At 40.5% G+C, this 17,809-nt stretch overlaps 1 protein-coding gene across 1 annotated transcript in view; it reads right to left on the reverse strand.

The window, feature by feature from the left end:
• The window catches only part of setd2 (SET domain containing 2, histone lysine methyltransferase), a 35,724-nt gene that overhangs the window by 6,297 nt on the left and 11,618 nt on the right, over positions 1 to 17,809 (reverse strand). The window contains exons 5-21 of the mRNA XM_079836713.1: positions 17,531 to 17,662; positions 17,178 to 17,306; positions 16,960 to 17,083; positions 16,778 to 16,855; positions 16,330 to 16,427; positions 16,079 to 16,223; positions 15,365 to 15,499; positions 15,083 to 15,211; positions 13,535 to 14,896; positions 10,355 to 10,403; positions 9,984 to 10,260; positions 7,800 to 8,580; positions 5,992 to 6,117; positions 4,757 to 4,893; positions 4,472 to 4,583; positions 1,735 to 1,809; positions 1,541 to 1,642 (exon numbers count right to left, since the gene is read on the reverse strand). Coding sequence (XP_079692839.1) covers positions 1,541 to 1,642; positions 1,735 to 1,809; positions 4,472 to 4,583; positions 4,757 to 4,893; positions 5,992 to 6,117; positions 7,800 to 8,580; positions 9,984 to 10,260; positions 10,355 to 10,403; positions 13,535 to 14,896; positions 15,083 to 15,211; positions 15,365 to 15,499; positions 16,079 to 16,223; positions 16,330 to 16,427; positions 16,778 to 16,855; positions 16,960 to 17,083; positions 17,178 to 17,306; positions 17,531 to 17,662 — 3,991 coding nt within the window. The remainder of the gene's footprint in view (positions 1 to 1,540; positions 1,643 to 1,734; positions 1,810 to 4,471; positions 4,584 to 4,756; positions 4,894 to 5,991; positions 6,118 to 7,799; positions 8,581 to 9,983; positions 10,261 to 10,354; positions 10,404 to 13,534; positions 14,897 to 15,082; positions 15,212 to 15,364; positions 15,500 to 16,078; positions 16,224 to 16,329; positions 16,428 to 16,777; positions 16,856 to 16,959; positions 17,084 to 17,177; positions 17,307 to 17,530; positions 17,663 to 17,809) is intronic.

The following is a 17,809-nucleotide window of genomic DNA, read 5'->3' on the forward strand; positions in this document are numbered from 1 at the left end:
ATGCTGCGTTCACACCAAACGCGAATAGAGCGTAAAAATCGCGTCTACCACGTCTTGTTGGACGCTTAAACATTTTTAATCCATTTGCGCGTCTACAGCGAATTGTACACGCATATAAATTGAGCGTTTGAAGCGAAATAGACGCGCGTTCAAGGCGCTCCAGGAGAAATATATCATAAAATACCACTCTGCCTCTTTTCCTTTTCATTAAAAATATATATTAAGCATTAATAGCCACACAAATGTAGTCCAGGCAACTCCTACATTATCTTCAATGCATGTATATTTAAATATCCTTAAAAAAATAGAACCTTCTCTTTGCCCTCAGTCAAAACGATTTGTCAGACAACAAATGATAGATTCATGAGAGCAAAGATCGCCCGTTAGATCCACACAAGACAAACGACTACAGGACATCAGAGCCACCGAGGAAAGGTTGCTCTCGCTGGGGTTAATGAGCGCTGAGTCCTAGGTAATCGCCTGGATCTCACAACTCCAAATACGCAAGACAATTAAAAAAAAAAAAATAGGCGCTCTCTTTATAAATAAACCACAGATTTGAGCTTTAAACAACTACATTCTCACCTGAAAAAGTCTTAAAACCTCATTTTGTGACACAGTAGTATTTTTTAATTATGCAGGGTTTCTCATCACGTCACTTCACCACGTGACAGCAGCGAGCAGGCTCCTGATTGGTTAACGCGGCGCGAATTGACGCCAAAGTTTAAATTTTTTAACTAGGGCGTCATACGCGAATTCGCTTCAAACGCGTGAATGCACAAAAAGCACCACTCGCGTGTAACGCGCGTATCACGCAAGACGCTCAATTCGCGCCCAATTCATTCACCTCATTCGCGCGTCCAGTTCACGCGAATTGGACGCGCGAATGAGGCGGAATCCCGCCGCGCGAAACGCGTCTATAGCGCCGCAGGACCTCCGGACGCGTCAATGCGCCTTTCCATTGACTTAACATGGAAATCACCCACGCCAGACGCTCTATTCGTGTTCGATGTGAACGCAGCATAAAGGAGTGAAAAACTACATATTTTCAAAAGCAATTAGTCAGTAGGTTGGCTGAAAAAGGACACTGTGAATAATTACACTGTTAGATAGGTTTCCTGTTTAATTTATACATGTAATAAATGTTTCATTTATTTAAAAAAAATGGACTGTGTAATTTTTAATCAAAATGTCTTAACTGCACCTTACAGTGACATATGCCAGACTTCTCCAATCATTCGCTTTACCCATTCTTTTATTACAATCAGCTACAAGCTTGATTTCAGATCTGCCTCCATCCAAATCAACAACTGATGTATTTAACCATTTTTTGTTTTTTCAATAATCCATTTCACACTGAAGCATGTCACAATACGGAAGAAAAGAGTAAACACTACATCTGTTTCAGTTTTAAAAAGACAAGCCAAAAACGGTGCAAGCCAAAGAGGTCTATGCATGTGTATGGATGTATATGCTTTAAAATGTTATTTGTCTGTTTTTTTTTTTTGTTTTTTTTAAAGCGTACAGGAACACACTTTACCTTTCTAGCAAGATGTTTGAAATCCTCTGTGTTAATGATACGGCCCAGCTTGCAGTCTGGCTTGCGGTACGGATTAAGGCATTGCACAATAAACTGTGACATCTGAAATTGAAAGGTTAGACGAGATGGACACACATGAGCTACCGCTATAATAAATAAATTTGGTAAAAAACCCAGGAGAATCTAAAGCTCACCTCCTTGCGGAAGACTTCTTTGCTTTTTTTGGCCAGCTCACTGGACGTGTCTGCCTCTGCGGTCTTTGTGGAGAACTGTGGTCAAACAAAAAACAAACACGTGAAAAGATATACTGTGAATTCTGACAATTTATTTGGAACATAAACACTGACGGTTTGTTTGACATTGAGATGTCATTCTTTTCCAAAACATATTTGGGAGACTAAATTCTGCAACAAGCAACATTAAACACTGCAACTCCCAGAGTCCCCTTTGGTAGGCGATATGACATAAATGAGACAAAAATCAATGCCAAGACTGTCAATTCATTGTCCCAAAAAGAGATCCAAAGGGCAAATCAGTTCACATCAGACACAATGCTGACATACTGACAACAGACAATATCTGTAACGATATCTGTTAAAAGTTTAATAGCTACGATATTTTGAAGTCTAAAATGAAAGGGCGATTGCTGAAAAGACAAAAGAGATTCTGCAAAGCTCGACTCCCAAACGAGAAACCACACATAAATGAATGCAGTTTCAACAGCTGGCTTTGATTAGCATCAAAGAGAGCCAGAGAAAACACCAGCAAAAGCCTGAGAGGGAGGGAGGGAGAGAGGGAGAGAGAGAGTGAGAGAAAAAAGAAAGAAATAGAAGACTTTAGTGAACGACAGATCAAGATGGTTGTGACCTTTGAGAGGACTTTAAAACAATGTTTACTGTAACATGTTTTTGACTGTTTTAATTCAGTTTGGCCCGGTTATACCTCTTGTTTATTTGCATCAGATAATGTCTTAAATGCTGTGGTCTAAGTGGTCTAAGTGTTTTCTTCAAAAATCCAAATAGCTTTTCTCTATTTGGATGAGCCCCAGCTGCAAACCATTCCATCCTTGATGGCTGGAACAACATCTTGAATTATCCAGAGAGGCTGAGACAGTCTTAGGCCCAACATGTATGTATTTAAGCAAACACTAGAGTAGGGATTTTTTTTTAAGTACTTAAGTTCTAAGTCGATACTAAATCAATGAAATATAAATTAATAATAAAAAAAATTAAAAACACCACCTGTATTATTATTGGGTCTCAAGCAGCAGCCATATCACCCTGTAGCCCAAGACTGGTTTCCCACTGAAGCTAAGCAGGGCTGAGCCTGGTCAGTACCTGGATGGGAGACCTCCTAGGAAAACTAGGTTTCTGCTGGTAGAGGTGTTAGTGAGGCCAGCAGGGGGTGCTCACCCTGTGGTCTGTGTGGGTCCTAACACCCCAGTATAGTGATGGGGACACTAAACTGTCAATAAGCACCGTCCTTCAGGTGAGACGTTAAACCGAGGTCCTGACTCTCTGTGGTCATTAAAAATCCCAGGATGTCCTTCGGAAAAAGAGTAGGGGTGTAACCCAAATTTGCCCATTGTTCCCTGTCCATCATGGCCTCCTAATCATGCCCCTATCCTGATTGGCTTCATCGTCTCCTCTCCACTAATAAGCTGGTGTGTGGTGGCCGTTCTGGTGCAATATGACTGCCGTCGCATCATCCAGGTGGCTGCTGCACACTGGTGGTGGTTGAGGAGATTCCCCCCTTCCGTGTAAAACGCTTTGAGTACCCAGTAAAGCGCAATATAAATGTAACAAATTATTATTAATTTGGTACCAAAACTTTCTGAATGCACGTCTTGGTCAATGTTACCATACCAAGATGGACATTATGTAAATACAGCCAGTCTGTGTAATGATTAGCAATGATTAGAATAAAAAATGTTGGTCCCAAGACTTCCACAAAAGATATACACCATGTTGCCAAAAGTTTTGGGACGTCCCATTCTTAATCCGTAGGGTTTAATATGGAGTTGGCCCACCCTTTGCGGCCATAACAGCTTCAACTCTTCTGGGAAGGATTTCCAAAAGGTTTATGAGTGCATTTATGGGAATGTTTCACCATTCTTCTAGAAGCGCATTTGTGAGGTCACTGGTGCGCATGTTGGAACAGGAAGGTGCAATCCTCAAACTGTTCCCACAAAGTTGGGAGCATGAAATTCTCCAAAATGTCTTGGTATGCTGAAGCATTAAGAGTTCCTTTCATTAGAACTAAAGGGCCAAGCCCAACCCTTGGAAAACAACCCCAAACCGTAATCCCCATCCACCAAACTTTACACTTGCATAATGCAGTCAAGCAAGTACCGTTCTCCTGGCAACCGCCAAACCCAGACTCATCCATCGGATTGCCAGACAGAGAAGTGTGATTGGTCACTCCAGAGAACACGTCTCCACTGCCAGTAGCAGCGTTTTGATTTGGAGGGGTGTCCCAATACTTTTGGAAATATAGTGTATGTGCATAATATTAAGACCACTTATATTATTGATTGCTTCCAGAATTTTAAGAGAGTTTCAACCAGAAAAACAAAAAGAGTTAATGAATAACATTGCCTACCATATCTATAAACACGCTTTTTGTTAATGTACCTTTAAGACATCTAAATGCTACAGATCGCTGGTATCAACTCCTTTGCATGTGAAATGAGTAACAAATATCCCACAAATTTGCTGATCTAATGTGTAACCGTGGACAGGCATCCGTTAATGTATTTATGGTGGTGACGTCAACACTGTAACGATTTTTGAATTACCTGTATTTTAGTAAATGGTCTGGGTTGGCCGTGTGTTATTAAAGAAGAACATTTACCATATTTCTAACTCAAGGCTGATTAAAGGGATAAATCTTGTGAATTTTTTTTTCCAAGCGTGAGGAATTGTTTAATACCTTTGAAGGATTTTCATCGTATGTGGGCGTCCCGAGGTCCATCTCAGCCTCATGTTCTAAGCTGGCTTCCTCTGTAGTCCCATCCCAACTGGGAGGATCCCACTGTGTTTGCCTGAAAGAGAGAAAGCACATGAAGCAATTAAAATAAGACAATGGAAGACATCGGTGATGTCGTAACTCATTAGATCAATCCATGCTGAAGTCGTCAAGCTTAATTGAATAAAAGGAGGTTTGACTCTTGAAGTTTTAATGATATACAGACTGCTTGTTTAATAAGAACCATACCTGGTGATGATGTGGTAGTAATAAATTCTGCCCTCTGGGTCTCGCGCCACTTTCCAGCTGGGAGGCAGGATGATGGTTTTAGGTTTGGGAGGGGAAGGAGGCGGCAGGTCAATGATGCTGTTGGGTACGATCATTTCCTGTGGTGAATCACAGTTCAGGGGAGGTTAGTCAGAATGTTGAGATTCCTGGAACCCTGTTGTCTATAAAATACTAATTGCTGGTACAACCCATCTAGCTGGAACTTGATAGTACAGTGTAGGCGGTGTGACCATATAGCATATATATACACCAATTAGGCATAGCATTATGACCGTAAATAACACTGATTATCTCTTCATCACAGCACCTGTTGGTGGGTGGGACATATTAGACACCAAGTGAACATTTTGTCCCCAAAAATGGGAGTGTAAGGATTTGACTAATTGTGATGGCTAGACAACTGGGTCAAAGCATCTCCAAAACTGCAGCTCTTGTGGGATGTTCCCGGTCTGCAGTGGTCAGTATCTATCAAAAGTGGTCCAAGGAAGTAACAGTGGTGAACCGGCGACAGGGTTATGTCTCATTGATGTACGTGGGGAGCAAAGGCTGGCCCATGTGGTCCGATCAAACAGACGAGCTACTGTAGCTCAAATTGCTCAAGAAGTTAATGCCGGTTCTGATAGAAAAGTGTCAGAATAAAGTTTGTTGCATTTGGGGCTGCATAGCCGCAGACCAGTCAGAGTGCCCCTGCTGACCCCTGTCCACCACCAAAAGCGCCAACATTGGGCATGTGAGCATCAGAACTGGACCACGGAGCAATGGAAGAAGGTGACCTGGTCTGATGAATCACGTTTTCTTCATGGGTCAGAGCAGCAAATGGGGGACCAACACAATGTTATGCCTGATTGGTGTATTAGCCTGCATTACATTTACATATTAATGCAACCAGCATTACAGCTTGTTTTAATTCAAAAGACTAATAATTCAAGTTCCTGTCTCTCTACTAGGTTTGTTCATGAGTAATCATATTATGAGTAATCATCTTATTTGTTTAATGCATGTTGGGGAACACTTTTAAAAAATATGTATAGATTTTTTATTATTATTATTGTTTGTCTAATCTACAAAATGACTTGAAATTCCTAGTCCAAGTCCTTCTATGTCTTTATGAAAAGAAAAAAAAAAGACAAAAAAAAAGAAACATAGCTAGAAAGTGTAACAGCACCCTCATCTGGTGAAAGGCGTGACTTGCATACCTGTTGAACTGTCTGAGAGGTGACAATGGTGGTGACTGTGCCTCCCTGCTGCACTACCACGCCCTGTTGATGACCCGTGTACACCTGCTGCCCATGCAGGTAGTTGGCAGCTGGCTCAGTGTATGTCTGTACACAACCACAAATAAGAGTAAAGCTGAGCAGCTGCCATTACATACTACTTGTTAAGATTATGTTTTCAAAAAGAAGAAAAACACCACCACACTGAGTACATGAAGAGGTTATGCCCCGAGCTGTCATTGGGTATAGATATTGCATGAGATCTAGCTTATAGCACTGGTCCCATGCATAATCATTTCCCGATGTACAAAATCAAGTCCTGCCCATAATTTTTTTTCTCATTCGAGAAGCCGTTTCACTCAGATATACGTCTCAATGGGGAAGAAAAAATGGTTGCAAATTCCATTTCATGCAGACTTTAAATAGAGTCAGTTCCAATCTACTTTATTTCAGTCTAGCCAAACAAAGGTGTTTTGAGAACCTTTACACTCCCTGTAAGGATATTAACCAGTCTCCAGCCACTAACATAAAACAGTTTGTGGTTCAAAACCAACATGTTTCCAAAGTCGCAATGAAACAAAAGTGGAGACCGATCTTTTCTTCCATATTGTGGCGTATATCCAGGTAAAACAAATTATTGAAAACGGAAAAAATGCAGGATGGGGATTTAGTTCTATCGGTTGTTTTTTTGGTTCTTTATCGGTTCTATTTTGAAATGTGGGCACTGCACTCAAAAATGGAGGCAGATCTGAATGAGTCAATTGTAAGAAAGTTTAAGTAGACTAATTGGCGAAATCCAGCGAAAGAAATTTGCCATTCCACTGCAAGATTAAATTCAAAGGTCGAAAATAAATAAATAAAAAGAAACATGCATGAATCAGTCACAGTAAGATCAGTAACATGCATTAAGAAAAAACAACCAAGAACCAAGAACTGCCTTTACTTTAATGTAAACGCACAAATTTGTGCAATGTCTGGCTGACACATTAAAAACTCAAAATCCATCACTTTAACCCTTTCACATGCAAGTTTAAAATATTCTAGCTGACCCCACAGCTTGAGCTTTTTTAAGAAGACCGTTATTTTAGAAACTATAATAAAAAGGTGATTATAGATCCGCTGACATGATCATTATAAAGATTTATAACGAGCATTGTGCGCTGCCATGTTAGTTTACACTGCAATTCGGAGGATCGGATTTGCAACGTCAATTAATCTGTTTCTTCCAAAATACATGAAAGTAAGTGGCAGGTGAAGTGGTAGGTGAAGTGGTAAAAGAGAGTACGTTTTATAGTTAACTAATACCCACACAATGTGTATCTGATATGAATAAAACATGTTGTCAATTTATATCTGTCTGTGTGATGGACTGAATGTTCTAATCACAACGGTGTGATTGTACACGTCAAAGAGTTACATGCTACAAAAGAATTTAGGCATCACATAATGTGCATAAAAAATTATTTTCATCTTGAGATATGCTTTTACAGATTACTTTTAACACTTATTAAATGAGATTCATGTTATTCAAGTTAATCTAAAATGTAAAAATAGAGCAATTTATAAAAAAATGTATCTGTAATATCTGCTATTAACCAATATTGTACAGATATATTGTGCATCCCTAGATGTTTTTGCATGTAAAATGCCTCATTTGCTATCATTTTATGAAATTGCAATGCATCATATTTTACATTTCTCTAAATATCTGCAATGAAAAGGTTTTACCAGTTGACCACCATGTGAGAATACAGTGAAAATGATAAAAAAATGAAGTATTGATGTCCAACCTGTATGACAGGAGTGCTGGTTTGCGGGTAGCCTGCAGGAATGCTATAGATGGTCTGGCAGGGCTGGCCCTGATAGTAGATGGCAGTCTGAGGCTGTGCCGTGGTAGAATACTGCTGGGTGGGCTGCGTCTGCACTGTGACCGCCTGCTGTGTGTTGGGGTCCCAGAGCGTGGTGTAACCCTGCTGACTCTGGACCTGCGCGTTGGCTGTTTGCGCAGGCACCGACAGGACGGCCACACTCGGGTCCTGTGCTGGCACAGCAGGCTGGACAAACTGCTGAGTCTGTGTGCCAGAGGAAAGCTCCAGAGAGGAAGGGATATGTGCCAAGCTGGAGGCAGGACCGGCCTGGGTTGTGGTGGAAGAAGAGGGTGAAGCTAGACCAAGATCTGATATGATGGGCTGAGTAGGTGTTTGTTCGAAGGTACCAGCAGTTGGGGTGACACAAAGAGGCTCAACAGGAGGTGTGGGCAAGAGCACTTTTCCTGCATTGGGATTGGTGGGATCCACATAGGTCTGGATAGGGTATCCAGGCGGGTAGCCCATGAAGCTCGGACTGGAGGCGTAGGCCAGTGGGTTAAATGCGAGCGTCTGTAATTGCTGTTGTTGCTGCTGCTGCTGCTGCTGCTGTTGTTGCTGCTGTTGTTGTTGTTGTTGTTGTTGTTTCTGAGCCTCCCTCTGAGCCATTTCCTGCTCAAAGAGCTTTCGCCGTTCCTCAGTGGACAGCTTGTTACGAGACTCTTTGGTGTGGAGTTTCTTCTTGCTGCTGTTGGACTGCTCATAACTACAGAAAATAATGCAAGAAGACCTAGGTTCCATTAACCAGACTTTGAACATCTCTCATGTCTTTTTAAGTAGTAGTTTGTCCAAAAACGAAAATCCGTGTTTCATGTTGTTCCAAAAACTTTCTCTAGTGTTCCATGGAAGAATGAAACTCGTATGAGTTTGGAACAACATGAGGGTGATTAAATAATTACAGAATTGTATGCATTTGTTTCATTGTGCCTAGGCCTGTCGCGATAGTCAATTAATTAATTAATTAGATTACATTATTAAAAAATTAGCTCAATAATTTTTCCGGCCGTGATAATTACCATTTGCATGCTTGTTTGTTTTCCTCGTCTCTCTCTATCTCTCTCTCTCTCTCTCTCTCTCTCTCTCTGGCTGACTGCATGCACGCCTCGTCCATGTTGCGCAGATTGTGTCTGTGTGATGAGACTTCATGCTCGGCCAGATTCGCCTGGAACTCGTGCTTCTTTGGTTGCGGAGCCTCGCGCAAAGTTACAAAATTTGACGTGCACACCGCCAAGCGAAATGGGGTCTCGCACACTACCGCCCACTCCGCGTTGACGTCATTTTTGCCTCGCGCAGACACGTCGAGTTTAAACAAGGCTTAAAGCTACACTGAAGTTGCCAGTTTGATAAATGCAAGTTCATTCTTCAGCTTAATCTTTGTGATCTAAAAAGGCACACAAGTTCCTGTAGAGATAGCAATACATATTCTCATTTTTTTGCCAAATAAATGAAAAGCATGTCATCAATGTCTTCTCTCTTGCTGTATCAAAATCTCACCTAGCTTTCCTCAGAGATGGTCCCAATAATGTGCTTAAAGTCAAGTCAAATTCAGTTTGTGCATGATTACATGATATAAAAATGTTTTTTAATACTGTATCCTAAATTGTGGATAATTAAGCTAAATATCATATGCTTAAGTACATTTCTGGAGTGTTAACGATTAAAAGAAAAAACAACAAGTACCAACCGAAAACCGTGACCCTAAGACTGTGATACGAACCGTGGGTTTTGTGAACCGTGCCACCCCTAATATGCACCTTAAACACAATCATCCGTTGCCGTTTTCATCCATTTTATTTATAGTTTTTTTGGTATTTATTCAAGTGCATTTTTTGTTAACAGACTGAGAGTCCATTGCTTTAATTGTTTTTGGTTGTTTTGTTAATTTATTGTTGATATTTAAAATATTTCCGTTTTCAGTGTTAAATATTCTTTAGAAACAAAAGTTTATTGATCTTTGAAAAGGTGTACCTGCATTATTATGCCATTATCATTATTTTAGATCAAAATGTTCTCAGAATGACAATATTATCGTTTATCGCAATAATTTCTTGGCCAATTTATCGTCCAGCAAAATTTGTGTGACAGGCCTAAATGTGCCGTAAATCTTACCGGTCATCGTTTCTGCGGCCCCTCTCATAGGCTGAGTGCGGAAGAGGGGAGGTGGAGCCTCGCCGTCTTTTCCTATCTGCACTGCGAAGGGACGATCTCTCTCCATCCCTCTCCCGTTCCCGATCCCGGTCCCAGTCCCGTTCCCGTTCCCAATCTCTGTCCCGGTCTCGATCACGATCCCGATCACGATCACGCTCCTTCTCTCTTTCTCGCTCTCTCTCTCGACTGCTCGAAGGAGTGCGAGGGGTCATCAGGGCTTCCCGATCACGACTGCGATCTGTTAGAGGAGACAATGGATCAGAGGTCATTACAAAAACGCATGAAATGGTTCAAATTAAACTGGTTAGGAGTATGATGCGTTCTTGACCTACCATTTGGCTCTTTTTCAACCTGGCTCTTCTTTGGTATCCTGTAAACCTCCTGAGAGTGAAATAAAACAGCTTGTTTATTAGTGATCCATCAGTATCTAGTCTTCAAGTACATCAATTCTTTTAAGAAGTGAGACAGATAGTTAAGCCCAAAGTATACTTCATTTTTTAAAAAGCTTGAACACAGGTGGTTGACGTGCCTTAGAAAGTTTTACCTTTGTCCAATGTCAGTGCTATTTCTCTTCTTATGTATGATCAGAAAAAAAATGTTGTACTCTTAAAACTAGAGATAAAGGAATCACAAGCGCTCATCAGTCTTTAATTTTGTTTATGGCTCAGGCCAGTGTTGCTACATTGTAGTGTCACGATACTGGAATTTCCAACTTCAATATGATGAAAAATATCGAAATTCTATAATACATAATATCGAAATTCTACATGCATACATACATAAGGGGTGTAACGGTACACAAAACTGACGGTTCGGTACATACCTCGGTTTTTAAGTCACGGTTCGGTACAGCAGTTTAACAAAATTGCTTTTTATTTATTTTTATTAAACAGTGGTTTACCGAAAAAAAATTAGTCTGTCCTTAAATGAATTAAATTATAACAAAGTTTATTGAAGATATTGCTGTAAACTATATAGTTAGCCCTTACTTGCACATTAATATTAAAGGTTAACAACAGAGCCCAAACTATTAGCCTAAATTCAGTTGCTATTTAGTTTTAGGTATAATAATCAACCCTCAAATAACATAGTACGCAAACAAACTTCACATAAGGCAGTTTTTGCAATAACTTCTAAATCTAATTATAAAATTGTTTTTTTTCTCCAATTCGTTGTTGAAATATAATCATTTATACACAGTGTCTGTCATTTTCATGACAGGTTTATTTAAACATGAACATATTAAATAATCAAGACAGCACTAACAGGTTATGTAGAATATAACCACAGATGATCACGTTCACGCGCGTGCATCACGTGGCCGCTTGAACTGATGCGCCTATACAACGATCAGACACGCCACATTAAAGAGTGTCAAAAACGGCATTTATCGTTTTAATTTCGTGATAAAATGGACTGAATATGTAATATGTTTGTGTGGGAACTAGGATTGAAGTGTGTTCCGTGCTTAAAACAAGCCAGCTGTTAACTGTTAAAGATTGCATTCGGAAACCGTTCACGCGTGTACCGAACCGAAAGCCCTGTACCGAAACGGTTCGGACCGAATACGTGTGCCATTACACCCCTAATATATATGTATATAGGCATACAGATAATTTGTTATATCATAATTTGAAAATGTGGGTCATTTTGTTAGAAAAGCTTATACACAGCACAGGGAGGCTTTATCTGAATGAACTACATTTACAAAAAAAAAGGGAGCTTAATACTAGTATTCAGGTAAGAAATATTACAGAAATGAAAGTGATCAAATGTTAAATAACACTGAATAGTCATTGTAACACTTAATACAGATTAATGCTACAAAAGTTATTAATTCATGAGCAGCGAGGGATTTTCTCTTTGTCTTTTGTTCTTTGATTAAAGGGATAGTTCATACCCTACTATGGTAGTCAATGGTTGCTCTATCTGCTTGGTTACAAACATTCTTCAAAATATCTCCTTTTGTGTTCAGCAGAACAAAGAAACTCATACAGGTTTGGAACAACTTGAGGGTGAGTAAATGATGACAGAATTTTCATTTTTGGGTGAACTATCCCTTTAACATGACAAACAGCAGCAGGTTTATTAGGCTGCTGTCACTTTAAGAGCTTATGCACGGATCCAATATACTGCTACACAACATAAGGTTTCTAGTTTATAGCTATTTACATTCCAAAACTGATTGTATTTTTACCTGAATATTCGTCAAGATGGGCATTTTGACATAATTTTGTATGTATTTTAAGAGCAATAAGCCATGAAAAAGAAGCCACTTATACTTTATGAGAGCACCACTTATATAGATCAGTGGTGCGCGAGATTTTGGTGTGATCGCAAAATTTGCGACAATGACTAAAATGATGTGTAATAAAAGCACTTTTCAACTGGAGCCTCAATTCAATGTCAATTCGCTGTCAGAAAGAAGAGAGCTACTGAAAACGCAGCTGGTAACGGTGTATCGATATTGAAAAATGTCAGAAATGTAAGTAGATACATATTGAAATATCAATATTTTTGTCAACACTACTACCGTAGAACAACTAATTAATGGAAAATAATTCAATGAGCAGGTGCAACCTTAGCATACAGAATTAAAAAAAAAATAATAATTCAGGCTGTGTGCGCACAGTACGCACTTACTATGCTAATGAAATTTAAGTCAAACGCACTGTGCTCATAACCTAGCATTCACACAAAAATGTTTTTAAAAGTATACTCTGGGCTTAACTAGTATCGGCTTTAGGCCGGCTACATACTGGATGCGAGGTGTGAGTGTGGCGTGTCTGTTGCGTGTCAGCTGCATGGCGTTTTCTATGTCTTTACACACCAGAAAAGTGTATGCCGTGGTGCTGCTGCTACTAGGTGACGTAGTGGAAGGCCTATACTTCATGTTAAACATAAATATTTAGCCTACTGATACAGCAAAGACAACGTCGGCAGTATTGACGGCAAAATAGGCTACAGAATATTTTGTTCTGTATTGACAGGTGCAATATTTGAAAATCTAGAATTATTATTATTGTTATTTTTAAATTAAAACGATATCTGCATTTGTCAAAACCTAGAGACTTTCAAACATCAAAATGTCATTTATTAATATGTAGTCGTGTCAAAATGATATATAAACATCTTTTCCTATTCAATTTTGCCTGGAAACGCTTCCAACACGCTTGCGTGTCACGTGAAAAATAGGCGTCGGTTCTATTTTTAGCATGCACAAGTTTTCGAGCCACCCCTGTCAAGCTCTAACCTGTTAACATGGGAGCCGAAATAAAAACGGACACGCCACGCCACGCAGCTGACACGCTCACGCCACGCTTGCAGTGTGTAGCTGGCCTTTGGTTAAACATGCTACCTCAAATGATCAGTCCCACTGTACTGTATTTAAAAATTACAGCATTACTAAAAATACAGGTATCAGTGAGAATCATAAAGAATCAGTATTTGTACTTGTCCTCTAATTTTTTTTTTATCTGTGCATCCCTGCTTTTAACAAATCTTAGACTTGCCTTTAAGTCTTTCCAACTGTCCAGCAGCCGGGCGGCCATGTCACTGATATCAGAAGCCCGAACTTGTGGCTCCTGACTGCGTTCGCTTTCGACATCAGAAACGCCTTCCTCCTCATCTTGAGAGGGCGTCCCCACTGCAGCGCCCTCAGCTGGAACAGCCACAATAGCCAGGGCCGATGCATCAGCAGACTCAGTGGCTACGACAGCCTCCGATGGTGTTTTTTCAGTAGAAACAGCGATAGAACCAGGAGGAATGGTCTCCACAGAGACAGATTCTGTAGGTGTGCTCTCTATGGCAACAGCTGCAGATTCAGAGGTTACACTCTCCATTATAACCTCTGATGGTTGCGTGGGTGTGATTTCTGCAGTGCTGTGACTTTCATTCCCTTCAGAGCTGCACTGTTCAGAAGATGCATTCTCCACCTGGGTCTCAGTGATAGGAGTTTCCACATCAGCAACTACATCGTTACGAACATCTTCTGCAGATGTGGTGTCTGTGACTGAAGGGACATCTTCAACTGTCGCTGACTCTGTCTGGATCTCTGATGGCTCCTCACTCTTGTTCTCTTCCACCATCTGGATCTCTGATGGCTCCTCACTCTTGTTCTCTTCCACCATCTGGATCTCTGATGGCTCCTCACTCTTGTTCTCTTCCACCATCTTCTCATCCTCTAGTTGTTCTTCAGGCTTACTAAGGAGTTGTTCTTCAGGCTTACAGAGGACTTTTTCTTCAGGCTTAGAGAGGAGGTTTTCTTCAGGCTTAGAGAGGAGGTTTTCTTCAGGCTTAGAGAGGAGGTTTTCTTCAGGCTTAGAGGGGAGGTTTTCTTCAGGTTCTTGCATTTCTAGTGTCTCTCCCTCATTGCCAATGGCTTCTGGAATTGAAAGTGTTATTTCTACAGTTTCAGGGGGTTCTTGTTTCAATCCGGCCTCAAGCTCAGCTTGATTCTCAGAAGGTGCTTCAATGCTTTCTACTTTCACTTCCCTTTCAACTGTGGCTTCCAACTGTGAAGGCTCTTCCTCCATCTCTTCCTCTTCCTCATCCTCCTCTTCTTTTCCATCTGAAGCTTTACTAGCATCGGACAGTGCGCTGTCCAGACTGTTCTCACTGATGATCTTCAACCTACGATAGACTGCTCGCTTGGGAGTGTCCCCATCCAGCTCAGTGGTCAGTTTGGCAGTTTGGCCATCAGGCGTGTTGAGGGGCGTTTGGGCACGGGAGGTGCTCTCACTGGAGTAGCCATCTTGTTCGGCCGGTTGGCTGAGTGGCCGGCTTTGAGCCCAGCGCTGGATAAACTGCAGCACTCGGCTCTCCTCCAGCATGTTCTTCGTTGAGATGGGAAGCACTGCCAGAGCCTTCATTATCTAAGAATTTTGCAACAACAACAAAAAAGCATCAAGAGACTGCACCTTAAATTCCTGTGTAGGAGTTTAAAACTACATATTGCCTTATCATAATTAAGCTACATTTACTAAAATATCAGGCCACTAGGAATTTCTGGAAAAAAAGCAGAAATAGATTTCCCCTGAATATGTGTGTTGAAATTTTACCTCCAGCTGTAGTTTAATGTTGTTTACAGAGTTGCTCTTAGCCTCAGAAAGTTCAACCATAAATATCCACAGCAGCGAGAGGCCATGGTGATCCAAAAACTGCTTCAGGCACAAGGGATTCTGGGTATTCTGCACAGGCATGCAAACAACTCAGTAAGTTTTCAATCATTTTTAAATGCTTGACGCCACACCAAAAACATGCAGCAGTATGTCCTCAAACACTGCAATGCTGTGCAATCTAATAAATCAAATTCATCTCAATGTGACATTGTTGCAGTTTACCTGGATGAGTTTAAGGCAGGTGAGTCGCTGCTCCATCGTCTCCACTCGCACCATGAGTCTGCAGAGTGCGATCACATCTTTCTCTCCACATAAGCCTTCTCCATTCTCCTGCAGAGCCTCCAGCTCCTCATCCAACTGCAGAACATCATCAGCCAGTTTAGACACCAGCAGAGTCACAGGAGAAATCTATATTGTCCTCGATCAAACTGTGACCATGGCAAAAGCTTCCAATTTTAAGTAATTTCATTTAATGAAACAGGAGGATGTTTCTACATTTTATGACCGATATGAAGAGTGCTAAAGTGCAAACAAGCTATAAAAACATCACAATGCAATTAGCTTGAATGCATGCAGAATATATTAGACATGTTATTTGTAGACGGGAAACAGGCTCTGCAAGTCTCAGAGCAATTAACATGCAAGCAAGAACAAAGCTGACCCAATTCAACCACAAGATCATTGCTCTGGCACTGCTGGTTTTTAAGATAACACTTTGCTACAACGATTTGAAAATCTGGCATGCCATGTGTTATTTGTGTCTAGCTTTAGCACATAATTCTTCAAGCACAAATGTTGTGAATAAAAAACTATTTGTCTGAATAAATAACAGATTATATCAGGTCATGGACTCAGTCACTGCATGGGTTCATTCTGTCTTTCTCATGTTATTTCCAAAAGCTGAATGAAACACAATAATTAAGCTCTCTTCCTCACCGTGGTAAGTGCACTGTCAGTGTCTTTCTTCCGAGAGCGTTCCCTCTGTTTCTTCCCACCTGCTGCTCGGACACTGACCCGAGTCTCTCCACCAATTAAACCCCGACAGCTAGGAGCTCCACAGAAACACTTCTGAGCCTCTTTACTGGTGGACAGAAGAAGGAAAATGTGACATTAAGATCAACATTTATGTTGAGCTTCATTTCAAGAACAGTAAGGCTGTATGTGATATAAACGATTGGATCTTTTACCCATATCTTTGGAACTGGTAATCGAAAGTGAGCTCTGTTCCAGCTGTCACAGCTTTGGTGGTGAAGAAGCCAACACGGACCTGGCCATTCACAGTCCACTGCAAAGGGTGCAATGGATTAGAAATGCAAAACAAAGATTTTACATGGAAATCAAAGGCTCTACTTCTACAAGGGCAAAAATTGTGTAGAAATGTGCAAACAGATGCATTTCTTAGAAAAATGTGGATATATGAAACAAATATCAGGTTATAGAACAAATATGGCTGAAGAACCATTTACTCCACAAGTAATCAAGTAGTTGTCTTTCATATTTGACTAATCATTTGCAATCCAGAAGAGCTGGCAATTCTGACACACTCCTTGACAGCATCACACAAACAATGACATTTACATTTTCTATTGGCATCCTGCTTCTATTCTACCACAATGTAAAATCAAGTACACTTACTTTCTGAGTTTCACAATTGGGTTCACAGCTATGATTCATGAAACGGGAACAGTTTCCTTTTAAAGTAGCATCAATTATCTGCAGACATAATGGAGATATATGCTCATCTTTTTCAATTCATGAAAGTACACCAATTCTTCCAGAAGAGAATCTCATTTTTTGCACCAATGACACTAACTTACCTCATTATTTTTCAAAGCCATGAAATAATAGTGAATGTTCTTGTTTCGAGCGTACTCTTTCACCCGTGCTTTAAATTCCCGGTGATCCAAAACTTCTCCGCAGTATTCTAAAACAAAGGTGTTCCTGCAAAAAAAGATGTATATATAGAAATAGGCAACTTGCATAAAAGACTAAGAGCGTATATAAGCATCTGTTAACTGAAGCAAATTGTACTTACGGCGGTAGGTCTTTGGCTGCTCGTAAGCCCCAACCTTTGCTCTCTGTCAAAATTACCTCAAAGTCCGCATGCTGTTTCATTTGGAAGCGCCGGTTGGAGCAGTATACTCCATTTAAACACCGGGATGAGCTTGAAAGAACAAGAAAAAGGAAAAATATATATAATCATTTTGCCTTCCATGCTCTTACTGCAAATTAGATCAAGTCAAATTTGAAGGTTCCAGTCTCAACAACTGCAATCTGCCATTCATAGAAAATCAGCCAGTAACAAACACAATATATTAATTACAATCTCTCTCTACATGTTCTCTCTGCTATAAAGCAACTATTATGATGTAGTAGCAGGATATCTACCACTCAATCATCAGCAAGCGATTGAGGCAATCTTCCCCACATGCCATTATCCCGCGGCCTCGCTCTTCTCTTGAGAGGATGGCACACTCACACTGCATACGCTTGATGTCACGATGAGACTTATTCTTCTTGCTGCTTGGACAAAGACCAGATTTTATGAGCTTTAAGAAAGTTCAAATTAAAATGGACAAACATTTCGAAATTCTAAAACAGTAGAGAACGGCGCAACCAACACAAAGAACATGAATTTGTTTGCTGGGAACAGAAATTGTGTAAAAA

This window comes from Gobio gobio (assembly GCF_949357685.1).
Source record: "Gobio gobio genome assembly, chromosome: 15".
NCBI lineage: Eukaryota > Metazoa > Chordata > Actinopteri > Cypriniformes > Gobionidae > Gobio > Gobio gobio.